This window comes from Prionailurus bengalensis, unplaced genomic scaffold, assembly GCF_016509475.1.
Source record: "Prionailurus bengalensis isolate Pbe53 unplaced genomic scaffold, Fcat_Pben_1.1_paternal_pri Un_scaffold_57, whole genome shotgun sequence".
NCBI lineage: Eukaryota > Metazoa > Chordata > Mammalia > Carnivora > Felidae > Prionailurus > Prionailurus bengalensis.
The window spans coordinates 324,248-350,645 of NW_025091159.1; the positions used below are offsets into that span (position 1 = coordinate 324,248).

The 26,398-nt window shown below is 51.5% G+C and overlaps 1 protein-coding gene across 1 annotated transcript in view; it reads right to left on the reverse strand.

Moving 5' to 3' along the window:
* Window positions 1-11,610: 11,610 nt before the first annotated feature.
* Window positions 11,611-26,398, reverse strand: part of LOC122478379 (liprin-alpha-1-like) — a 46,318-nt gene continuing 31,530 nt past the window's right edge. Inside the window, exons 7-10 of the mRNA XM_043572018.1 lie at window positions 23,898-24,042; window positions 19,037-19,188; window positions 18,200-18,372; window positions 11,611-11,981 (exon numbers count right to left, since the gene is read on the reverse strand). Of these exons, the coding sequence (XP_043427953.1) occupies window positions 18,204-18,372; window positions 19,037-19,188; window positions 23,898-24,042 (466 nt within the window). The 3' untranslated portion in view covers window positions 11,611-11,981; window positions 18,200-18,203. The remainder of the gene's footprint in view (window positions 11,982-18,199; window positions 18,373-19,036; window positions 19,189-23,897; window positions 24,043-26,398) is intronic.

Consider the following 26,398-nt stretch of genomic DNA (forward strand, 5'->3'; position numbering starts at 1 on the left):
AAACAAAAGAAATAAAAACAAAACAAACAAAAAGCCTAATGATTTATTGTGACTGACTCACTTATTCCAAGAATATTTCTATTTAGGTTCTCCTTATGCTTCTACCTCAGCAGTAGTCGAATAAAATCTAATGTTTGCCACTCAGATATTTAGAATAAATGAAGGAAAATAGGACAGAAGAATGTGCTGTCCTGAAGATTCAACGTTTCTTTATGTCATTTTCTACTCACGGGTGTTTCTAAATATGCGACCTCCTCATTTCTAGGTGATAGGAGAACGTGACCACATGCAGGAACCACAACTGACAGACTGTCTTTCAAGTGAATTGAGATATTTCTATATTTCTGTCAGCTATCACTTTCCTGTTTGGCAATCCCACAGACGTACTCACAGCTCAACCATTGGGAGACTTTGCACTTTAGCAACATAGGTTATTGTAAAGTCTATGTGGCCGGAGACATAAAAACACACAGTGATGTGTCCCTGTGTGATGAATGCAGTCCAGAAACAGGTGTCATGCTGCAAAGCAATCAGGTTAGATGTTAAATAGAATAGAGAATATAAGACGCTAATGCAATTCAAAGCAGGTGGTGCTGGAAAGAGCCCACCTCACGTCAGGGTCAAGAAGAGACTGGGATCAGGGGCCAGATTCAGGAGCAACTGGTCTGTCCTCAGACAGTGACAAGAAGCTCTAGGCGAGCTCCCACTCGGTGGTGTGCTACCCCACAGCAATTCGTTTGCCATGTTGGGGAAGAAAGAAAGGTTGTCCTTGCATTCCTAAGAAGTCAGGGCCAGGCGGGATTGTGTTGGCTCAGATGGTTACTTCCTGCTCTCTCCCAACCTCCTGGAATGCCTGTGCTTCCTAAGTTCTGAGATGCTAATGGTTTGTCCAAGCAAAGTGCATACCTTGCCTAAGGAGGTAGAAACAAGAATCTCCATAAGTAAAGATCAGAGACCATCTCCAGGGACTTGGGGGTCAGCCAGGAGCCAGATAAGATCCTTCAAATCACCACTGCTCTATCGCTGAAGGAAAGGAATGGAAGAAAGTGATAGCCCTTTTACATACAGGGCTCCTAAGTGTAGCTACCGGAGGTTCCCCTGAGGCCTGGCCCACTGAGGTTAGTGCTGACACCAACCTGGCCCAGGAAAAAGTGCTAGTGACTTCATTGGAAGCTTTATACCATTTTCTTCAGTGAGGAAAACATCTGGCCTTCAGTGCATCCCTTCAGATTCCCTTGCTCTTTCATTAATGAGGATATCCTTATGGGACATTCACAGACATCATCTAGGAGCATTTTCTGACGGTAATCATGGAGTTGTGACCAGTTGCCAGGAATCTAGGACGGCCTGGGCAATAGGAATCCATGGGCCTCCTCTGCAAGACCTCCCTTGGCCAAAGATGTCATCGGGGATCAGAACTGTTCAGCCCAAGAGGCTTGCTTTGTGCACAGGGGCCGAGGAGGTTCGGAAGGATCTGATCTCCTTTCTGGATCAAGGGCCTAGGGCCATGTTGAGGAGCTACAGGGCTGTCAGTCAGACAGTGCCCAGTCCTTCCCGGGGAGCCTGCACTCACACCGTGTGTCATCACATAGCACTTAATTTCTGATATCGAAAAGGAAAGGTTGACCTCCTGCCAGTAAGAACTCTGTGTCTGGCTGGTTTCTGTTGCCATGGGACCATTGCCCTGCTCTCTACCCACCCCTTTCAGGAAAGCCTGAGCTACCTACCCCCTGAGACACTCAGGGACCGTGCGTGTAAAGTTCATTCACCGAGCAGGTTGGGGCACAACAATACTCCAAGACTAAAATACCAGAGCCTGAATCTGAAGACTTGCCAGGAGCAAGAGCCTACCTTGTGAGGCACAAGGGCCTCTCTATCCACAGATGGGAATGGCTTGAAACCTGGCCAGAGCTTGACACTTTGCTGACCATATTGCCGTTGGGGTGCATGACGCTGCTCACGGGACTCCCTGGTACAGCTAGTGGGTGTTCCATTTCTCTTCAGGCCACAGGTCTTTTTCACTCCTTGGAACCCACACTTGCCCAGGGAGTTGTGCTAGTAACATCAGCTCCAGCTTCTTTCTGTTTTCACCTGAGATGAAGAACCTTAGCCCTCAGTGTATCTTTTCAATTTTCTTACACTTATCCTCACTGTGTGTTCATTGGGAGACATTCCGTGCTGGAGTCGGGCAGCCTTTGTCTCCAATTTTATTGGTGGAGTCTTGCCAAGTTCCCATCAGTTTGGAATTGCTTGAGGCACTGATGCTCTTCTGGTGTCTTCCAGATGTATCTTGGGAACAGGAGGTACTGGGGACATGAATGTGTGAAGCACAAGAGGCTTGCTTGTGGGTAGTGGCAGGTGATATTGGGAGACAGTTGGCCTCACTGCTGTGGCAAAATTTGATACAGATGTGGCCTTTAGGGCCACAGTCAGAAGGAAAAAAAACAATCACAGAGATAGGGCTAGCTAGTCTTCTTTTTTTTCATACTTTACTGATAAATTAGCTTCCATACAACACCCAGTGCTTATCCCAACAAGTGCCCTCCTCAATGCCCATCACCCATTTTCCCTCTCCCCCACCACCCATCCACCTTCCATTTGTTCTCTGTATTTAAGGGTATCTTATGGTTTGCCTCCAACCCTCTCTGTTTGTAACTATTTTTTCCCCTTCCCTTCCCCTCGGTCTTCTCTTAAGCTTCTCAAGAAGCACATGTGAGTGAAAACATATGATATGTATCCTTCTCTGACTGACTTATGTCGCTCAGCATACAACCTTCCCGTTGCATCCACGTTGCTGCCAATGACATGCTTTCACTCTTTCTCATTGCAGATAGGGCCGATTAACTCCCAGTGAGCACACATGAAGGTTGTTTTCAACCCCCCGAACAACTAATTTCTGATATCAACGAAAACATGTTGTCCTCCTCAAACCGTTGGGCGTTGAAGTCTCTTGTTTGTGCAGTGACTATTACTGTGCTCTTTGCCCCCGCCATAGACTGCCTCAACATCCTGCTTTTGGAGACTTTCAGGGATCCTGCATGCCCAGTCGTTGCGCCAGCAGGTGATCGTCAAAGAAACGACTCAGAAAGAACTAAACAGAATCAGAACCCAGTCCTACACACTTGGGCATCAGCTCGTATGGAGACTCTGCCCTCCAGATCACCACTGCTTTTACCCACGGACAGGAAAAGCTGCAAAGCTGGCAAGTGCCCCAACCCCCCTACACTGTTTGATGTCAGATGTTGGGTTTCTTTTGCTACATTCAAGCTCCCAGGTGTAACTAAAATAGGTTCTATTTCTCTATAACCCACAGGTTTTCCATAGTCATAGGACACGAAGCTTCCCTGGGGAATTGTGCCGGTCACTTCCTTCACAGATTTATTTTATTATCATCTGGGACAGAGAGTCGGGACCCAACTGTATCCCTTCTGATTCCCTTGATCTCTTCCTAATCCGGTTTTCCAGTGAGGGACTTTGTTTCCTAGCCTGGAACTATGTCTCTCTGATTTTAATTGTGGAGTCCTGCTACGTTGCCCTAGATCCAGGGGAACATGGACAGTGGGTTCTCCATGGGCTCACCTGTGACACCTCTCTTGGCAAGAGAAGGCAAAAAGTCTTCTGGATTGGGGCAAGTGTTATTGGGAGGGAGCCATCTTCCCTTGTGTGCAAGGGGAGTTGGAGATCAGAGGTCGAGTCAGGAACCACGTAACTGTTACTCAGAGAGTGCCCAGCATTCACAAGCAGCTAACACATGGCGATTCCCAAGGACACATTGCCCTCCCTTACTGAGACCTGTGTGCTTGTTAGCCTGAGGGCTGTTGGTGACCCTGTTCCACGGGTCGCTGTGAGGTAACCACATGGTGAGAAGTCCAGTGTTGGAGCATGAGCATTGTTCTTCCCCAGGTGGTCAGGGCAGACAGTCCATGCAAAGACTCGGGGACCAGAGCCCAATTCCACAGACATGGCTGCCAGCCAGCACAGAGAAGCCAACACTGAGATAGATCACGAGGGCCTCTGCCCACTGGTTGTAAGTGGAAGGCAAGAGCCAGAAGCCTTCCTGCCCTACGTAGCTCAGGATGCAGTGTGCTTGTGATCGGTGCTTCCTTTCATGCCAACCCCACAGACGTTTCCTTCTTACTCTCAGGACACCTAGCTTGCCTGGAAAATAGTGCTCATGTCCGCAGTCCCATTTTAATTCCATTTCATCTGAGCTGAACAACTTATGTCCCCAGTGTGTTTCTTCTCACTTGTTATTCTTATTTTGATTATGATTATCATCATACTCATCATTGTTATTTATTGACCAGTTCCTCCCTGTGGGGCTTTGGTGGAAGCAGTCTGGAAGCCTCCCTTCTGATTTTTCATTGTCAACTCCTTTAAAGCAGGCTCCCTGGATGTGGGACAGCTTGGAAAATTAGTGCCTCATGGGCTTCCCTGGCAAACAAACACTGGCAACAGGAAGCAGGTACCCCAGTGCGTTGGAAAGCATTGAGCACAAGAGGTTTGCCTGTGGACAAAAGGCCGGGTGGAAAGCAGGCTGCCTTCCTTCTAGGGCAAAGGAAATACATCAGCAGGAAGGAGTCAGGAGCCACGCAGCTGCCACCCAGACAGCAATCTCTGGCAGCTTCTCTGACTAATTTCACTTAGCATAATATCCTCCAGTTCCATCCACCTAGTCGCAAATGGCAAGATGTCATTCATTTTGATAAGGCACAGACCTTTCTTCTGGCGGAAGGTGAGAGGCTGCTCACAGGTCTCTCTCTGAAACCCAGCGATCCACTGAGGAAATCCCAGGCATCTGGAGGGATCCGTGTGTAACACGATGAAGAGTAAAAACGTCAGGAGGACGTCTGCCGCCAGGGCAAGTCATCAGGCGTGCAGACCTTTTCAGGACTCCAGGACATCCTCCCACACTTCACACGGCTTTGTGAAGAAATCCGAAGGAGGGAAGGAGGAAGTGCATTTGACTAACCAAATAGCTCAACCGGTTTTCAGACACATTGAGAAAAAACAGAAAATGACACGTTTCCAAAGATTTGAGGCTGCATAAAATCTGCTCTTCGTGCCAACAGAAATCACTGCTGCAACCTGCCAGCATACATCTCCTCATGGCCTCCAGTGTTTGTTCCTTGTAAATGATGACTTTGCTACAAGTAATAAATTCTATTACTGTGAGTTAAACACGTACTCACACATGCAAACACAACACACAAAAGAGCCACCAGGGTGGCCCACTAGGTCAAGCGTCCAACTTTCAACTCAGGTCATGATCTCGAGGTTTGTGGATTCGAGCCCTTCGTCCAGCTCTGTGCTGTAAACTGGGAGCCTGGAGCCTGCTTCTGATTCTGTCTCCCTGTCTCTCTGCTCCTCCCCTGCTCACCCTGTCTTCCTCTCTCAAAAAGGAACAAACATTAATCAATCAATCAATCAATCAATCAATAATTACATAACCCAAGGAAAGCTCTCTGAAGGGACCGTGTTGCAGCTGGGAGACAAACACAGCACAGGGAATGCTGTCTGCATGAGAAGCAGGGAGATTCGGGAGCAAAGGGAGAAGCCGGCTGCAATTCTAATGAACAGTAATGGTTACTGCCCAGAGATCAAGACACCAATCCGTCAAGCCACCGACTCCCCACCAACTCCCAGAAATGATACAGCAGCCTCGACAGGCACCCCACGGTGAGACATTACAGAGCAGAGAAATAAAGTGCCCTCTTTCCCTAGAAACAAGCCAGTCTCAAGCATATGCCACTTATATCCACGAGCCACTCTGTCACACACAAGAACCACAGGGTCCCCGGCATCCCATCCACACATCCATTTCGACAAGCACGTCACTGAGCCCAGCCCAGGCTCAAAGGGAGGCCTTAGACTCCACCTCTCAAAGGGAGTTGTAGTGAAGCACCTACCTCCCATCGCGACTTTGATGTCATCATAGGCCACCTCTCAGCAAGTCTACGATGTCACTGCTTGTAGGACACATCGTGATGTCACACGAATCAAAATGTGAAAGCAGGGTCAAGATGGAATCGTGACATGTAGCACTTGCATGCTGATTTGTGAGAGGAGACATGTCTCCACTGCCAGTGCAGCTCAAAGTTCGAACCCGGGCTACTTTACGTTCCAAAGTGAGGGCCAGGGAGCAGTCATTCCAGGCTGAGACCATCTATCGCACGGAGGGGATCCCTAAACAACCACTAACGTTTTCTATTCTAGAAACTTCTGCACAAATGCCAAAGGAAGGTGTACAGTAAACCCTCACGAATGCATCACCCATCTTCCACCAGTATCAAACCACATGGTCACTTAATCATTGATGCATACCCTGACCTAACCCAGGGCGTCGAGTTCCCAGACGGTGGGTGAGTGCACGTGTAAATACTGGGACATACGGTGGCACCGTGAGCCCTTTGTGTTGTCCTCCTTGCAATCCACGTGGCTGAGCGATACATATCGCTTTATTACCTAGATGCCACCGGGTAAATCTGAAATGGATTTGCCAGGGCTCACACTGGCCACAAATGAGTTTGTAGGGAAGCAAGGGGAGGAACGGTTAGAATAGTATCACATGGGGTAGGGAGGGGAGTAAAAACCAAGGTGGGGGCAGCCACAGTTTCTCTTGAAATAATGAGTGTGGTGGCACTTTGGGCAAAATGTTAAAAACGGGGGCCCCTGGGTGGCTCAGCTAGTTGAGTGTCCAACTTCCGTTCAGGTCATGATATTATCATTGATGAGTTCAAGCCCTGCGTCAGGCTCTATACTGACAGCCCAGAGCATGGAGCCTGTTTTGGATTCTATGTCTCCCTGTATCTCTGCCCCTCCCCCAGTAGCATTCTGTGTGTGTGTCTCTCTCTCCCTCTCAAAACTAAACAAACATTAAAACATTTGAAAATACCAGGGTCACTCAGCTGCCACTCAGGGGAGTATACAACTCTTGTAGGAGGGTCATGGGTCTGTGCAGACGTTATTTAAAATCTTTAAAAAATAAATCGAAATTAGGCGCACTTGCGTGGCTCAGTCTGTTTAGCATGCGACTCTGATTTCAGCTCACATCATGATCTTTTTGTTGGTGAGAATTGTGTCCCATGTCGGGTTTGTGCTGACAGTGAGGAACCTGCTTGGGATTCTCTCTCCCTCTCCTCTGCCCCTCCTCCTCTCTCTCTCTGTCCCTCTCAAAATGAATACAATTTTTACAAAATTTAAAAGGTAACATAAATGGAAAAGAAAATAAGGTGTTGGAGACTAAGACACCCTCAACCCTCTATTTGTGCAATGTGACAATCCCTCAGTCCGTGCTTTAATTACAAGTTAAATATTTTGTTAATTTTCTATTTTTTACGTTCATTTTGAGAGCAAGCACTTGTGTGAGCGGGGGAGGGGAGAGAGAGAATGCCAAGCAGGGTCCGTGCTGTCAGCGTAGAGGCCGATGGCATGCTCAAACCCCACAAACCGTGAGACTATGACCTGAGAAGAGATCAAGAGGCAGACGCTCAACCAACTGAGCCACACCGGCACCCCTAGTTAAGAATTTTTAAAGCAATTTCCATTATTTTATTCTCATTATAAGTTTAAAAATAGCTTTTACTTAATTTTCTTAGAGCATCGTGGCCTGAAAACCAGAGCCATGGCACTGAGGCCTGGAGTGTAAGCTGTGGGCCGCCCCCCAGCGCCAGGGGAGAAAGGTTCTGTTGGCCTCCTCTGAGGATGGCTGGCCGGATGCACCGAAGACACTCCAAGCCAGTGGGACGGTGGCCGCCGGTTGCGCAGGAGAGGCCGACGTACCCTCTAACTGCTGGATGTGTCCCGGTACGTGTCCCCGAAACCCTGTGGGCGGCCACCATGCCCATGGCTCACAGCGGACGGAGGCCTTGGAGGCGGCACAGTGGGACACAGGCCTCCCTGCACCTGGCCCTCACCACAGCCCAGCCTGGCTGGCATCCTGGCATCCAGGCCTGATGCTGCTTCCTCTCACGTGTGGGCAGGATGGTTTTCTCTTGCATCACTGTCTCCCCCGCACATCCTAGTACCTGTCCAGAGTGCTTTCTGTCTCAGTAGTCCCTGAAAGTGTCTTCTACCAACGCAGAGCCCCCCCCCCCCACACACACACACATTCGTGGCCAGGAGAGGCTCGGCACACTCGAGTGAGAAGATCAACTGGAAGTAATCCCGATGCATGCCAGAGGTCCTCTTGACCATTGTCCACTGTCTTCTGCTGTCTTCCTGGACAGTCCAGGGCCCTTCCTGTGACCCGAGAGTCCTCTTCCCTTGGGAGGGTGGGGCTCGCCCTCCCCACCCTGATGGCTCTGGGACAGGACCAGGCAAGGCAGGCCTTCTCCAGAAACAGGTGGACTGAGGAGGTGGGGTGAGCAGTGGGCCCCCTGCAGGCACATCTATGTCCAAATCTCTGGAACCTGTGCATGTGACTTTATTTGGGAAAGGGATCTTTGTAGGTGCAGCTAAGCGGAGGACCTTGACACCACCCTGCGGTCCTCGGGAGGGGAGGTGCAAGGACGGATGTTCTTACGAGAGGCGGCAGGTAAGATACACTGAGGGAGGACAGGACAGTGGGCAGCAAGCAGCGAGGCTGGCAGGCCGCAGCCTCCCCGCCCCCCACCAGTTTCTGCCCAAGCAACGGTGGCTGAAGACACAGCGCTGGCCTCGAGGCAGGACTGCAAAAGGTGCAACAGGAAGACAAGGACAAGAAACAGCAGAATCCGGGCCACTTGTTCCCACTGAGGAGTCAAGCGACAGGAAGGTAAGAGAGAGCAGAGTTCGGAGATCTTGAGAAACACCATCAAGTGAAGCCATATCGGCAAGAAGGAGGAAACAACCCCACTTGCGCATGTGCCTGCTGCCCCTCTGCAGAGGACATGGGGACAGATCACTCCCCGGACCACGGAGCACCCTTCTGGGGGGGGCTGAGCGCTCAGCTAGCAATAGGCGAGGAAGAACACGTGAAGCCACGATTACCTTCAGATCACACGATGGGACACTGGAGACAGGACCTGAAGGGCAGCAGTGATGAGGGTTTAGTGACCTCCGGTAGGAGTCTCTAGCAACGGGGGAGTCAAGGGTCTTCGGTGGGACCTGGTGGGACTGTGGAAAGGCCTGCAAGCCTCGGACGTTCAGTGTGGAGTGAGCACAACCAAGTATGGCTAAGGAGTGTTCTCAGAGAGGCGAAAGCTCTCGACATCTGCTCGGCGCTGGGTCTGTTTCTCAACTGACATTTGTTTTTTAGGCACAAGTGGAACCACCAAATCAAGTTTTAATAAAACATCTGCAACTTAATGTACCTGTGGTGAATTGATCTGTTTCCAGAGACTTTCAGATGCCTAAGGCTTGCCCAGCTTTGGTGGGGAAGAGCAGATTGTTACATGTAAAAAGCAAGGAAGCACTCTGTTGTTCCAAATCTCACATTTAACACTAAGGACTAGGAAGTGCAGAAAAAAAAAAAAAATAAGAAATCAGCCAGCACAGATTCTGAACAGGAAGACAACAAGCTAACTACGCCCTAACGGAAGAAAGATGGGAAGGATTACTCCACAAAAAGGGAACGCAGCATTCAGAGGAGTAGCCGATCAGTCCTGGCAGGAGAGACAGTCCAGGAAGATGAAACCCAGTGATCGTCAGCTGTGCCCACCACACACGGACCACGGGTCACGGTGTCCATCCGCCAACCCGATGGCCATGTGCTCACCGTGGCGGGGAGGGAAGGAACCGTCCCAGAGTCGCCTGAGTGACAGGGATCTTGTGCCAGAGCCTCATGAGTTGGCCTGGTGGTGGCTGCCAGCCCCCGGTGCGGGCAGACCCTCCCGCCTGCCACACCGGCTGGTGTAAGACTCAGCACTGGGTCTGAGCTTCGGGAGAAGCAGCCTAGTGGGTGCCAGGGGCTGAGACGATGGGGAAGGATGCAGCCCTGGGCACTTCTTGGGACCTTGAGAGGACAGCAGCAGGACAGGAAAGCCCACACACAGGATGGAAGAGGAGTGGAGACTGGGTGGAAAGCACGCGCCTGTACACACATGCGCACACGCACACACTCCAGTCTCCTGGGGTCCTGGAGGAAGAGCAGCCTCAGCTGGCCCTGACCGTGGAAGAGTCGCCCTGCCCTGTTGGCCTATTGCCTGGGCCCCCGGCTGCACTGATTCCGGGGCCGCCACCCTAGGGTCTGGGCACTTGGCCCTCCTGTGGAGGACACCCCTGTCCTGAACTTCCACTTCCAGCTGTGGTATTCTATCAGCTGGTTTCCACACTACTACTTCCACGTGGCACAAGTGCCTTCATGGCCCCGTGCACCAGAGAAATCCACGGCAGCCACTTCTCAAGTCAATGGCAGCTTATTCTCACTAGTCTTTATTGGCAGTGGGAAACGCTCCACTACTGCCTTGAAAGCCAGCAAATAATTCCGTGATAAAAATAGTTCAAAGTAGACGGTACCTACTCTGTCATACAATCAGGAAGTTCACAAAAGATTAATAGAAAGACACAGGGAAACTGTCAAACGTCCAATGTAAAGAGACATGTCGTTTCTATCTCTGTACCAGCTGCATAAGAAATAAGGCACCATGATCTGAGCACATTCCTGGGTGGCTTTTTTATATGCCACCTCAAAATTATAAGTTACGTTGGCTACTTGGATAACCTGAAATGGCTGTCTCCTCAAAATCTACACATGGAGATGGGGCGCCTGGGTGGCTCAGTCACTTAAGCGTCCGACTTCAGCTCAGGTCATGATCTCACAGTTTGTGAGTTCGAGCCCCACGTCGGGCCCCGTGCTGACAGACAGCTCGGAGCCTGGAGCCTGCTTCGGATTCTCTGTCTTCTCCTGTCTCTGCAGCATCCATGCTCATGCTCTGTCTCTCTCTCTGTCTTTCAATAATAAAGCAACATAAAAAAATTAAATAAAATCTACAAATGGAGAATGAGGTCCATTCCTTAAACTTGTTAACAAACAAATCTAAACAGCTGATTTCCGAAAGAACAATAAGGCCTTTATTAGAGTTGCTCTACATTGTTTCCAGGATCTTGCATCTTGCTCTGTGCTGAGCACCCAGCACCCTGGCCCGAGGTGGGAGACCAGTGCACCCTGATTGGTCCTCTGAGAGTTCTGCTGCCAGGGGTCTAAGGTTCGGGTTGGGGGGGAGAAGGGGGCGGGCAGGGTTTCGGGGAAGAGGTGGCCAGGTTGCCCCACCCAGGCTTTCTGGGGCCTCAGCTCCCAGGTTGTGCGGGTCACTCCAGGCAAACTGCCCAGGCCCCCAGGGACCAGGCTCAGAAACAGCATACCGGCCTGGGAGATTTTCACAGTGTTTCCATCAGCTTTCCACTCCAAGTTTCTTTAGCTGATAGTTAACACCAGATATTTTTACTCTGTTCACACTGCAGAAGAAAGCATTTCTTGCTAGAAAAAGTGTAGTTAAGGTGAGTCATTAAAATACAATGACAATTGCTGCAAATTAAGTCTGATTATATCAAAACCATGGGTGTAGAGCTAAGGGACATTCGTAAAGGATAATGCAGGCTGTGTCACGGTGATTTTGCAAACGTGGTAAAATCCTTTTCTCTGTCAGGGTTTCTTAACAAACAATTAAACAATGATGATTACAACACGTGCACAGGTTATAAAAGCCCTGTATTTGTCGTAGGATTTATACATACAACCATGAGAGTACATACACTTGAAAGACTAAACTGAGATATAACAACATCAATTGATTCCAAAGGATATTTATAGCCCGGATATACATGAAAGTAACGAACTGTCTATAGGGAGTGACAAAGTTACAGAAATGTACGAAACATTAAATGCTAAATGAGTTTCTCGATGCTATTCACGAATTTTTCAGTAATTAAATACTGTAATAAAATATCTCAGCGTCCATATAACAAGGATTAACAGATGAAAGATCTGGTTGAAGTTTCAAATGTAGTCGCTGCTGGGCTCTGCGTGCTGCAAGACCATCGGTAGAAGCAGTGTGGGTAAACTGCAAGATAAAGGAAAGAATCAGTCTTAAGACATCAGCCCGAAAAGCACCTTCCAGGGCCCCAGGTGGGGCCTAGCACGTGCCCCCCCTCCCCAAAGACCTTCCTGGCTGAAGAGATTTGAGAATCTAGAGAACATATGAAGCATTTTGCATTACCAATGAGAATTATTCGATTGAGTTCATACTGGCTTAAGACTGAAAGTTACCAAATTAAAAAAAAAAAAACAAGATGAAGGAATCAATCAACTATTCTTTTTTTTTTCAGGATTTTAAGTAATCTCCACTCCAAAATGGGGCTCAAACTCACTACCCTAAGTTCAAGTGTCATAGGCTCCACCTGGCCTCCAGCCAGGAGCTCCCAACAATCAAACACTGTGGCTGAGACAGGAAAACAGAATGAGAGGAGAACAAAGCCCACCCCCCGAGGCCCTCAGATCAGGGAGAAGAGGGCTGGGCTCCGGGGCCCACACCCGAAATCTCCAAGTTCAAACTCAGCCCCTCAGACGGCAATGTGCTTCCACTTTTAAAAGCTAATCTCTCAACTGAGAGGCCACCAGCGTCACTCACGTGAGGACTAGAATCCTCTTGGGCCTGGTTCATTCAAGAAGGTGTGCGTAAAACAAGCCAGCCAGGGCCTGCTGACCTAGGAGCTCCACCAGACCAGGCAAAGGCCAGTGCCACTTGCTCCCGAACGACCGGGAAGGTCAGCTCAGACCTGGAAAATCTCCTACTGCTTCGACAGCAATCCTGCCTCCCTACCACAAAAGACATTAGCAGACACTGAAGCCAAACTTCTTTTTTTACGAAAAGAGTGGAAATACAGTTTTCTCCGGAAAAACTGAGAACACACCAACCTCTTAAGTGTAAGCACACAAACACCAGAATCCTCTTAGCAGGTGTAGAGAAGCTCATGTGTCTGTGTGTGTGTGTGTGTGTGTGTGCATGTGTGTGTGTGTGTGTGCACGTGTATGTGTATGTGTGTGTGAGTCTGTCTATGTGCATCTGCGTGTCTGTGTATTTCTGAAGTCCCTAAGTGAGCCTGCTGCGGCTGTCCTGGCTCACATGGACATTGCGCAGACAGGACACGGGGTGTCCGACTGTGGCCTGCATGGACGGTGCCCTCTACTCACCAACAGGAGGTGTCGGCAGGATTAAGACATGACTGCCTGAATCTAGCCTCTGTGGTGCAGATACTATGCCTGCTCCAAGCAACACAAGGGGCAGCGTGCAAATGCAGCATGCGGTTAGTCTTGAAATAGCACATGAGGGCACAAATACAGCCACACACATTCCAAACCACAGCAGCAACCACTGAGGGCTCCCGGGGCACTTCTGAGTGGGGTTCTCTCCACCCGCAAGCAGCCGGGGGAGTCCCCGGGAGTTCACTCTCAAATAGCAATGGGGCAGTAGAGGCCATGAAAACACTTTCGCCGTGTCCATCTGCCATCTTGTGAAAGAGGGGCCAGGGCTGCCCATCACATACGTAGCTCTGCAAGTGTCGCTCTGAGGCTGGTCCAACGCTCTGAGGACACCCACGATGCCTAGTTGTAGTAGTTGAGAGAATACGCTAATATTCCATCAGATAGAAAAGTTAAAAAAATCTCTTTCACTGTGAACCTTTGATAAGCAGAAGTGAGGAGTAACCTTAGATCATTTGAGCCTGAGCATGCCATAGCATCTGAACGCCTTGTTACATATTAAGTCGGCCATTCTCCATCAGTGTTCACATTCCAACCCAAGAGCCTCCCATACCTCCGCCAAGAGGCTGGGGCAGAGCAGCACGTCACATACAGACCAGCAGCATCTTCTCTGGCTGCATAGAGGACAGAGAGGAAGTGACCCAGAAGCCTGCAGGGAGAGTCTCTGCTGACCCAGCAGGTAAGTCAACAGTGTCTTGATCTACATTGCTATCTCTAAGAAGGTGCCCTCCTGAAGCTTCTATCATCATCCTGGGAAATTACAGGACACATTGTGAAATGAAAACCAAAAATATATAGTAAGGTTACCAGCCCTTTAAAATGACCTCACTCTGCAAGTTTGTTTACAGCTGTTTACCCCCATTCCTGACAGCCATTGGGGGCCCCCTGCCCAGACGGCTGCCCCAGGCGGTAAAGGAGGCAGGGCCATATTTGTGCCAGGACCCTGACCGGGCACAAGTCAGGACAGTCCTGGGCTGACTGGACCTGCCGCACTGTCTTTGTGAAATCACCTTCCTGCTATAGAAGATACTACCTTTTTGTTTTCAAAACAGTCTTTAAGCTGCGGACAGTGCTACACGCTAGGACAGTCCCACCGCACCCTTTCACGTGTCCTATTCTCGTCACACTCGAGTGTTCTTATGGCAACGAAGACAGTCTTAAGTAGTGGTGTGGGAGTAAATCAGTCCTGGTGTTGTATAAGGAGAAATCAACACTTCGTGTCTTTTTAAATAAACGACTGTAACCTTCCCCCAGAGCACAGGGCCCTGGACTGCAGAGAGACCTCCAGCCGCCCCCAAAGGCAACTTACAGGCTCTATCGCCAGGCTGCCGTCAATGTGTTATGATGTGAAAAATATTTCTCAAGACTATCAAAAGTCAAATACCAAAAGGAAAGAAACCAAACTCCTCACCTCTGGTAAAATATTGGTTTCTCAATAGCTCGTTGGTTTGGGTGTTTTTTACGTTTTTGCAGGTACATTTATTTATTTTTGAAAGAGACACAAACAGTATGAGTTGTGGAAGGGCAGAGGGCTAGGGAGAGAGAGAATCCCAAGCAGAATCCCCATTGTCACCGCTGAGCCCAACGGGAGGCCCAAACTCACGAAGTGTGAGATCATGACCTGCGCTGAAAGCAAGACTCAGATGCTTAAATGATTGAGCTACCAGGCACCCCTGTTTGTTAGATTTTCAGAGAGAGAGGGAGAGAGAGAGAGAGAGAGAGAACGATTGTGTGTGAGTGAGATAGGGGCAGATAGAAAGGGTGACAGGGGACCCAAAGCAGGCTCCACGCAGACAGCAGCCAGCCCAATGCTGGCCTCAGACTCACAAGCAGTGTGATCATGACCTGAGCCAAAGTCAGACACTTAACCAACTGAGCCACACAGGCGCCCCGAAGCTCATTTGCTAATAAATTAAGAGCTAAGCTTAACTTGTAAGGTAAAATTATCTCCGCATTTGGAAGAGTAGTCTGGTACATGATTCCTACAAACATAATAATCTACGTTCCTGTTTTTTTTTTTTTTTTGATTTTACTTTTAGGAAATCTCTACCCCCAACACAGGGCTCAAAGTCACAACCCAGAGATTATGAGTCACGCTGTCCTCTGACTCAGCCAGCCAGGCATGCCCAAATATAATACTTAACAGTTAACGCAAATTTAGAGATCATTAGGCTGAAAACTTATTTCACCAACCCTTTGGTCAGTCCCCATGACCAAAAGGTGGTTCAACTCCCATTCCAAGATAGTACGAGGCTGAAGTCACGAGCCAACACCCCAAAAGTTATGTCAATCTAAAGGATGACAACATATTGCAATAGCGTCGAAACCAAGACTTCAAACTCAAAACAATACCCATTGAATCCTAATAGTGTATTTTCAATCAGAGATGTTAATGTGGAGTCCATTAATGGGCTTGATTTACTTATCTTTGAGAGGCAGAGAGACAGCATGAGCAGGGGAGGGGCAGAGAGAGATGGAGAGAGAGAATCCCAAGCAGACTCCAAGTTGTCGGCACGGAGCCCGACTTGGGGCTCGACGCCACCAACTAGGAGATCATGACCTGAGCCCAAAGCAAGGGTCGAGCGCCGAATCATCTGAGCCCCCCAGGAAGCCCACAGGAATGGGCCTTTGGGGAGAGGGGTCCATGCTCTCCGGGAAATTAGACAAGGGTGCCGTGGAGGGGGGTTTGCAGTGGGGACACTGAGGGCATTCCCAAAGGTGTACAGTGTTCTGTAGAAGGATCAAAAGATTCCTGATTCTCCACTGAGCCCATGAGTCAAACAGAATTCCACAGGGAAATCAGAAACAGAAGCCATGAAACTTCCACGTGGCACACGAAGCAAGAGTGTTTCTCTCTCCACATAAGAGCTAAACGCACGCCAGTCTCCCGAGCCTGTGAGGGGAAGGGACAGGCAGAGCTCAGGCAGGAGGAGGCAGCACCGAGGACTCCGTGCCGCGCAAAACAGACCGGGTTTGGGGAGAGAGGACTAGCTGTGCGGTGAAGCTACGCGCTGCCTTGCTCCAATACAGGTTGCGGGGTCTCCAGCAGGAGAGCAGTGGGCGGGTGCAGACGGCCCGGTGTCACCTGTGTGTTCTGGGTCGGGATCTGCACCAGAAGCGCCAGGGCGGTGACATCGAAGGTCCCGTCTAAGGCCATCAACGTGCCGTGAACTCCACCGTCTACGCGATTGTTGGCCTCCTCTTTAAGGCCAATCGATAGGACCCAGCGAATCACCGGGTCCTTCCTCCAAACCAGCACCTCTGCCGACAGTAAACACCCATGGCCACGGTGGCTGCCGAAAGCTCTCTCCATCACATCCACACCCTGTGATGCAGGACAAGGATCTCCGCTCTGTGCCCCAAGCCTATGCTTCAGCTGCACACTCCGGGTGTTCTGGAAAACCTTCCTCCCGTCAGACAACACTGTTGGCCCCGAGCCTGGGCGCCTTGTCACTTCAACACAAACGTCTCAGTTCTAATCGCAAAGCCCGCTTTGTGGACTCAGTTGAAAATCAGAGACACCTGAAAAGACTCCCCAGCATATGAAGAGACTGTGACGGGACACCTCACTTTCATGCAAAGTAATAAATATTGCATCTCCTTTAGGAGACATCGAAAAATCACCAGATGATTCACTAGTTACTTCTGGTGAAAGACTGCTTCTGTCAACTGTGAAGAGATTTAAAATGAAGTACACAGTACAGGAAACACATATACCCAGTTCATTTCCAAGGTCTTTCACTAGGTAAAATAACAGTTGTTCAAACACATGGACACGCTTAAAACACTTACAGATCGTGATTACATTTCTCTGTAAGAACTCTGTAAGAACTCTGTAAGAACTCTGAGACTCATTCTCCTGAGGCGGACATTGTCAACACTAGGCACCTTTCGTGGAGCCTTATGGGGCTCTACCTCACCGCCACCTCCCTGAGAACTTCACTCCTCATAGCCCACTGTACCCAGAAGCCTTACCAGAAACAGTCGGTTAACACATATTTTATAAGTGACGTGTATATGCTGTATTCCTTCATAAAACAAGGTAAATGTGATTAAGAAAACCATAAAGAGGGGAAAATACGTTTACAATACTCTACTGCATGGAAACACATAACTTGCACACAAGTGGACCTGATCTTCAAACCCTGGCTGTTCAAGGGTCAACCGTATGTTTCTGGGACTGGCCATGCATGTCCACAGAGACCACAGTATGATCCACTCTCAGACACTGCGTTATACCTATGGTAACCCAGAAGCCAAGTCAGCGATTTGAACATCTCAGCCCCGGAGAAAGTCACCTACACACACTCTGTGAAACTGAATCAAATGCTGGGGCAAACGACTCAATAAACGCTGTCCTCATATGACCAAGTACTGAAACCGTACCTCCCGAAGATGACAAAAGAAACGTAGGAAACACAGTGAAATGTTTTGGCCAATTTTGTGACCTCTGGACTTACAAGACATACACATTTCTGGGAGCAGTGGGTGTGAGAGCCAGAGGGCACTTTCACGAATCTTAATGTTTTCATTACAGAAAGTATAAGGATGTGGAAGAAAACACACCGGCAACATCTAAGGGACCGAATTTTCCCAGCATGGTTCCAGGAGCAAAAGGCCCTGGAGGCCTTTTTATGTCCGTGGAGGACATAATACTGCTTTGCAGCTATAGAGTCTATTGAACAAACGAACAGCTACTGCTTTAAAAACAGGTACAGCTGAAAAGTGCTCAGCAAGGTGACAAGAAACACAATGCTTATTTTTTAAAGTTTTTGGTGTTTTTCAGCTTGTCCGCCCAATTTGCTGAGTCCCAGGGCACCTTGGGAAGGGTTTTCAATTCAGTGGCTCCAATCCAGTGGCTGTGGGGAAGCAGAGTGATGAAATGGGAGGTGGGGGGTGTCCACAGCCACGTGAGGTCTCCCGACACGGGGAGGGGTCTGCAGGCAGAGAGACCACGGATCTAGAGGAATGAGGCCAGTAAGACCACCCACACGCTGGAAACACGCAGGGGACACCAACCTGGTCAGGCAGGCTCGTCGCTAGCGTGGCTGGGGTGGACCTTTTGTCTTCTGGTGAGCAACCAGCGGATGGATTTTGTGATGCCCTTCTTCTTGGGGGCGTTGGTCAGTGAGTCCTGGCTATTGCTAGTTTTGCTGAGGCTGCTCAAGGGGCCATCCCGAGAGCCTGGGGATCTGGGGACGCACAGGAGAGCATCTTCCACGCGTGCTCGTCACACGACACACCGCCCCACGTGATTAGAAGCACAATCCCCCAGCTTCTAGGGAGGGCTGCGCCCTGGGAGCTGACACTCTCTCCCTCCCAAGTATATCTGGAGTCCAAGCACCTTGGGTTGAGAACGCTCGGCACCCCACCCTGGCCGTGACCCGGGAGCACGGAGGACATGCACACCTGAGCCACCCCAGGACGTGGTGCGAGGAACAGAGAGGCTGCTGGAGCTGCCTGGTGGGGGTGGGGGGAAGAGAGCATGGCTCCTGACAGCCCCACAGGGCACAGTGCGGCCCAGGGGAGGAGCCCTAGGGAGCATGTCACCCAGGATCCCCCGGGAGGAAAAGGGAGGTCTCAGGACGGCTGGTGCGTAGGATCTGAGCAAACGAGGCTGCCCTACAGCCACCAGCATCACAAGACTCTGGTCTTTTCCCCCTGCCTTTTGCTCTGCTGGCCACACCCAGGGCACCCAGGCAGGTATCCCAAGAATGACGTGCACGTAAACTCGGTTCATTGGCCTCTCTTTGGAATCGCTGTTCCGACCCTTTCTCCCCCATGTAGAGATCAAAGGTTTCTCAGAGCTGAAAACCAGCGCACAGGCATGTCTCCTACGATGCCTGTGCCCCTTACTTTGTGGCGTCCCTGATGTCCTCGTGGCTGGCCTTGTGCAGTGCCCCTTGCTGCAGCCTGTCCAAGCTCAGGGACCTCTGGGAAGAAGGAGCTGACGGTACACATCGTGTCCTTGCCGTGCTATCTTGTGACTCTTCCTCCAAAGGCAGCAACTGTGGGGTGGAGAGGAGAGTGACATGAGTTCACCGTGCACCCAGACAGAGGAGCACACAGCCCTGAAATCACAGGCAGCAACTCATTTGAAAAGCTATGAGCTGTGCTTTGTGCAGCGTCCAAAACGACTTCCTAGGATCGGCCTAACGCCAGGCGAAAGGGTGGATTCGCGTCCGGGCAGTGGGCCCACTGAGACCCCCAGCCCATCTGCACCGAGGGGTGTACCCTCCCCAGGACCTCCCACCACCAGGAGCCTGGCCACAGAAGGTAGAGGCGGAGACCCAAACCATGTCACCATACACCACGGCCAGCTGAGAAGGAAGGTGTTTGTTTCCTGACGCCATTCAGGGCAAACCCTGGTGAGCACGGAGCCCTCCCATGCACGATTGTCCAAAGCTCTTTGTTTGGGGGAAGTGGAGCGAGCTTGTGGCCTAATCCACTGTCACCTCTGGTGGCGATGCAAGGCTGGAATCTACGGGGACGTGTGTAAAGTGACAAGGCACCCAACCCCCTGACCCCACACTCGGGTCTGACTTCTGCTTCTCGGGGACATTTCGGTTGATGTTACAAACTGATGGACTCATCTGCAGCTTACAGACAGTCTGCTCGACACGGTGGAGACACAGCGTCCCTTGGCTGCCGTCACGACAAATGAACCCCTTCAGACTCCATTTTTCCTTGTGTGACAGGCTGTGGGTCTGCGGCTATGTGGCTGTGGGCCCTGGAAAGGACCGTGGGGCCACGGACCCGCCAGCGTTACGACCCTTGACAGGTCCTGGTGGTGAGGCAGGGCCGGATCTCACGAGACACACGTGTAGGACTGGTGAGACAGGCACAGCCAACTGGGTTTGTACCAGGGCCTCCGAAGCTGCATGGGGCTCGGGACACCCATGGCGGTCAGCACCAAGTGGAGCTGAGCTCAGGGAAGACACAAGCTTAACCAACAGCTCCAAAACACCTGCCTCCTCTCCTGATTTCCTGACAATCATCAGACAACAAAAGGCTACCTTAGCAGGCTACAAATTATCCACATAAAACCAAACAGGGTCAGACTGGCTCAACACAAGTAGGTTTCATACCCAGGTGGAAGCAAGGATATGGAGAAAACAAACCCAAAAGGGAACAGGACAGGGAGCCACACTAGCGACCAGGCTATGAGGTGAGCAGAGACGGAGGGTTCCGGGAGCACACCCTCCCCTGTGTCACAGCGCAGTCCACACACAGGCCCCCGCCCAGCACTGGGTCCTGCCAGACTTGTGCCTATGGGCCATTTCAGTCTCAACCAAAACGGGAGGCTCCCGCCAGGCTGGGAAGTGCAACGCCCGTGCTGGCCCTGTCTGCATGGACCTGACGCCCACTGCCCGTACACCTAGACTTCATCCCCCAAAACCTCCAAAGAGCCCTCCAAGTAACCATCAGTGAGCTGCGGGAGCAGGCCGTCCTGCCTGGGTGTTCATCACAAGACCCTCTGTTCCTTGAGAAAGTCTTGCTACCGAAGAAAAGGCAGCACGAGCCAGCAGAATGCAGGGCGTGCTCTGTGCCCCGGCGCCGATGTGAGCTCCTGATCTCTGAGGACCGTGCACCGAGGGGCAGGGTGTGGACACCCCAAGGGCCATGAACCTTTCACTGTCTTCCCTTACCAGGCGACCAAAGCAGGAAAAAAAGACGGTGATGAATACACCCCGGTCACAAAACAACCAGGGACCGAACTGGCACTTGAACGCAAGAATTCAACTGAACGGACACACCGTCTGTGCAGTGGAGGGGCTCCCCCAGCTGCCGCCCAGCTCTGTATCAGAGGCACGGCCCTGTCAGCGCATGGCTGGGAAGGTCTGGGATGGGGGTCCGGTCCAGGGAGCAAGGCATCCCAGTTATGAGGCGGACTCTCTGGTCGAGGGTTCCGTCCCGAGGCACGGCGCTTCCCCATGAGAATGGGCACACCCACATCATTGTCCTCTGGACACAGGAGGTGGCCTGTCCCAGCGAGGGGCACTGTAAATGGGAGAAGGGCGCCCGAGCAAAGGTGGGGTATGTGGCAGAGTGGTGTCGTGGCCAGTGTTTGCCCTGCAAAGTGTCCTCATGCACAGGATGAGCCTCATGCCCAGGCTCTCAGGCTCTGGTTGCACATCTGGAAATGGGTAACCACACAAGCTGTGGCTCGCGGGGATGTCTGTGAGGGCCAGGTCACAGGATCCTAAACCACTGCACACACCAGGTGGCGAACCCTAAGAGCTCTCTGAATGCTGCTGGCTACGGCTGTCAAAAGTGGTGATCTCGAAATCGAAACTCTATGCCTCTGCTTCAGTAATTTCTCTTCCTAGAAACTTCTATGTCTCATGGAACTAAGTACGCAGCGCAGCGAGCAAGACACAAACGAGAGACAACGGTGAGCTCTGGTGGCCGTCGCAGGTACCGTGGAAACCGCACGCCGCGCTCGAGCTCCCAGTGGCTCCTGTACTTCCCCGCACACGCCAGCCGCTCGTCCTTACCCAGCTGTGGTGCTCACTGTGAAGAGATGGGCACTCTCCCCCACACCACACACAAACACAGCTAGGTTGCACTACGAAACACTTTCGCTTTCTCCGATGCTTCCTTACATCACTAGGCTGACAGAGGCATGCAAAGAAAGGAAGAGAAATCAGATTTACTGCACACTTGGAAGCTACAATTTCCAAGACCAAACGAGGCAAACATATTTTAAAGAGAACAACAGGACGGATATAATCGAGAGAAGATTTAGAAACAACCACGCCTGGAAGCAGCACTTTGTTCCACCACACATCTGAATGTAATAGGTTATTCGACATTTACCAGAGACACTACCAATTATCACTCAGGGATGGAAAACTCCATTACAACATACACAACTTATTAAAACATGGCATCTTGTAGAACAGAGACATCTAACAGGTGCCTATTCGAAACTTTCCTGTAACTGTTCTCCTTGTTGAAAACCAAGTTACACTTTTACAGTATCACCCTAGGGGATGCCGAAGTTCCCGCAACACCTTGGATAACACCAAACAAACCCACTCTGTTAATGCCCTGCTGGACGTGAATGTGAAATCCTGACCTAGAATTTGATTGACAACCTCTCACAAATCACTGTGCTGGTTACAGGAGGGTGTCCTGGGCAGGTACGTGATAAAAACGGGCTCAGGGGCAGGTGCCGGCTTCACGTTGTAGGAGTCCTGAGTTTCAGTGTAGAAGGCAGTACTTGTGCTCAGTAAGCCCATGAGATTTGGAGTCCTGAACACGAGTGTCGGCACCGCAAAGCGTGCTGTCTGTATCGAGCTTCCGTTCGTCTATGCTCAGTGCCTTATCTCTTTTGAAGAAACACTTCGTTTACAAATTATTATCTGGATCATACCCGTATCCTCCTGTACTATACAGTGATACGCTAACGACAATTTATGCCTATTGGGGCAAAACCCCACTCTCTAATGACAAATGAAGATACAGGAGAAACAACACGAGCCAGCCACGAGTGACCACAGACGCTCCAGGGCAAAACAGCAAAATGACAAAACACAAACCACAGAACTTTTACCCTGTGTCTCCTTCCAGCTAGCACTGCGTCTCTGCTCCCAACCAGAGTTCAAGTCCTCCAGAAAGCTGCCCCTACTGTGTCTACACAGACTCTGGAACTCTGGCGAGTGGGCTTTAGCGCAAGGGCTCCTGGACCAGACCACCGTGGTCCTCGGCCTCCACCTTGCCTGGCCCCACCCAGCACGACCAGGCCACCGGGCTCCCTTTCCCTGAGCACCTGGCTCACTGAGACCAAGCTCACCGCTTGGTCTCTGCCAGTTCTGTCTCTCTCTCTCCACTGCCACACTGGGCAGTGCCCAGAGAGCCACCCTTGCACTCTGGGGCTATCCACAGGTGCCCATCTAGGGACTTGTCAATCATCTGTCAAACAGAAATAGATAACTAACACACATATCACCTTTTACTTCCCATTCGCTGCTGGTCTCCCCTCACTACACTGTGCACACATAGGGGTGCAGGCCTCTCCTCTGACTTTTTATCTATTTATTGTTTTCTTTGTTTTATTTCAAGTGGGGGAGGAGCAGAGAGAGGGAGAGAGAGACAATCCCAAGCAGGCTCCAGGCGCGGTCAGCGCAGAGCCCCATGCGGGGCTGCGGGGCTCCGGGTCTCGATCTCACAAACCCAGAGATCGTGACATGAGCAGAAATCAGCAGTCGGACGCTTGACCGACTGAGCCACCCGGCGCCCCTCATCTGGGTTTTTCAGTCGTGCTGCACCCTAGCCTGGGACGATATCTGCACCAAACTTGTTCCATGACTACAGGTGCTCAAAACTTACACAAATATATAAAAATATACGCGGCTGAAGAGACAAAGGACAAAAGTACTTAAACTCCAAAGGTGAATTCTTTGTTGTTTAAGGATGAATACACATGTTCATTTAACCTTCGTTAGCGTTTCAAACCCTTACTACTTTGCATTGTGCTGTGCTTAACACTAGGTCCTATCTGAATCCACATTGCTACTTTACACAAAGAAAGAACAAAAGCTCTCAAAAGTAAATTCTAAGGCAGCAAAAGAAGAATGGGGGAAGGGGAAAAGAGAAAGCAGCCTATCAGTCCTTTAGTTCCAGAAGAGCCTCACAGACAGAGGAAAAGGCAGGAGACATTGGAGCAGGCAGGTGGGTCCCACGAGAGCCCCCAGAGGATGGAGGTCCTTGCCTTGGAAGGCTCATGTCGCAGACGGGCCACACGGCCTTTCCGGTGGCGCCGCAACACCGCGCTGCTGCTGCTGCTGCTGCTGGCATCCGTGGGGCTGTCCGCCAGACGGAACCTGGAAGCTGGGATGCTGCCGACGTGCGTCCGCCTGAAATACGGAGGAAAACAATCAAACAAACACGCACACACACACCAAGGTTGTTATCTAAAGAAAAGTGGACTTTGTCAGCCAGGCCAGAACCCATCCATTGGGAAAATGAGGTCAGAGAAAAAGGTCTCCAAGGAAGGCGTCTTTGCCCCTGGCTCCAGTGCAAGCCCGCTAGCCGGGCCCTGTGGAGACAGGGTCTCCCGGGCCCAGCAGGTGCAACGCATCCCCGCGGCCCAGACGTCCCCGAGGTGGAGCAGCGCCTGCCCCCAGTCAAGCTGTCGTCCTGCGTGTCTGCACCACCTCCTGCCCAACTGACCGGAAAGCACTCCTATACGTCCCTCTGGCCTTCACCTGCCATCGGCCCACGTGTGCCAAGGCCCTTGCTGTGATGCCAGGTGACCCCAGGTTTTCCTCCACCAGCCACTATCGGGCGCCCCAGGGGCAGTCGCAGCAGGATCCTCGGGAACCACACCTCGCAGCTCCCGTACACAGGAGGTGGCAATGCGCCCGGTGTTTCCAAGGCAAAAGCGTCTCTGGCCTCTGTGCAGTTAGACTAACAGACAAATGTCCCCCTTGGCCACAGAAGTCTCCAGAAAAGTTCCATGGAGCCCCGAGCCCCTAGGGTGGAGTCACTTAATTGGGCTGTCAGCTGCTCCCCTCAGCAAAGGCTCTGGGCACGAAGCTCTGGGCAGCAGCTGTGAAGGAGCACCGGCCAGCGCACGTGCCCGGCCTCAGCCACGGGCTCACCCTCCACACTTGAACCCTGCACGGGAGTCCAGTGGCTCCTTGCTCTCTGGAAAAGAAGAGAGGCTGCCTTCCATTTCACCAATCCTTATGGTCTCGGGAGACAGAACACGCCCATCTGATTCACATCAACTAGAGAGGGGGCCCCTGGCGTCACCCCTTGTGGCCTGGAGACAGAGCCACCACGACAGGGCGTCTCCTCTTTGGTGCTTCAAGCTCTTCTCTGCAGCCTTTCAAGAAACGTCATTGACACGTGCTGCTTCAGGGTACTGATTGCTTCTAAGACAGCCAAGTCGGGACTGCCCGCTGGCCACAACCACCTTCCCCTCCTCTGGTCCCCCCATTCCCAGAACAACTGCTCACCTGAGCTCAGGTGGTCTAGCTTCACCGCTGTGCGGCCACGACACATCGCCAATCGGGGAGAGCCACACACGCCACCCCGCATGGGACCTGGCATGGTTCATGGCTCCACTGAGGTTCGCGTGTGTCCCCTGACTCTGACACCCTATCTCAGGCTCCCTGGCTCCCGACCCCACCACCCTGCACCCAGTCCTATCCCAGAGCTCTCTCCCATCTGCCCCGCCTGCATGTGGAAGTGGGTCTGACACCTTTCTTTTCCTCTGCAACCCAGACCATGTCATCTTGCTAGAGGACGACACAAACAGAAGACGTGGCTATGAGGTCGTGCCAGGAGGGCTCAGCTTTCCAGCCTGCCTGCCGCCTTCCCAGTCTCGTCCCCACGGCCTCTGACCACTCACGGCGACACAGCTCCCAGCAGCCTCTCTTCTGCCACCAGACGAGAGAGCACTTTGGGAGATGGCTTCAAACAGACCCTGTTCCTCAGCCGGTCTCCTGCCCGGAGACTTCTGACCACAAGGCCACCTGTGACCGCGGCCAATGCCTCCGCAACCACGGGAGCACTGCGATCCTCTCTATCTTTCTCCTTGGCCAGCTCACCTCAGGCGGGTGACGGGCGTGGACGTCCCTCTTATGGCAACTGCCCCACGGTGCCACCCTCCAGGGGCCTGCACAGCCCCTTCCCTTGAGAACTCCAACATGCACTCGAGTGGCCTGCACCGCATCCACTGTTTGCTCCCTTGGCCTCCTCACACATACCCGTCTTCAAGCCCTGGAATGGTGACGCTCAGCACACTGGTGTCTTGCTGGCGAGGATCTCCGTCAGCCAACCAAGAGGCTGCTCTGTGCCTGGATCTTCCTGGGTGCTTCTCTCTCTGGACACACATTCGCTGTGCCACCAGTACTTCGGTGGACAGGGAGGGCCGCTTGTGACTCTACCTGCACTGACTTCTCTCTCCTACAAGCAGGCTCAACAAGGACAGCCACAGCACACCCTCGACTCTCCCGAGAGCCCCCGTCGGCAGCCGAACAGACCCCAGTGAGGCCTGAGTGGGCCTGCCTTTGGAGCAGGAGCCTCCTTCCTGCACCTAAGGGGGCCTAGTCAGCTACTCGAGGCACTGTCACACCAGAATGACTCTCACATGGTACCCATTTCCTACAAAGAAGCAAGCAAACCTTTTAATACCTCGCTGACAATTACTGTCTGCAGGACGCAGCTCACAAGCCGGCTGACCCACTCCCTCACAGGCGACTC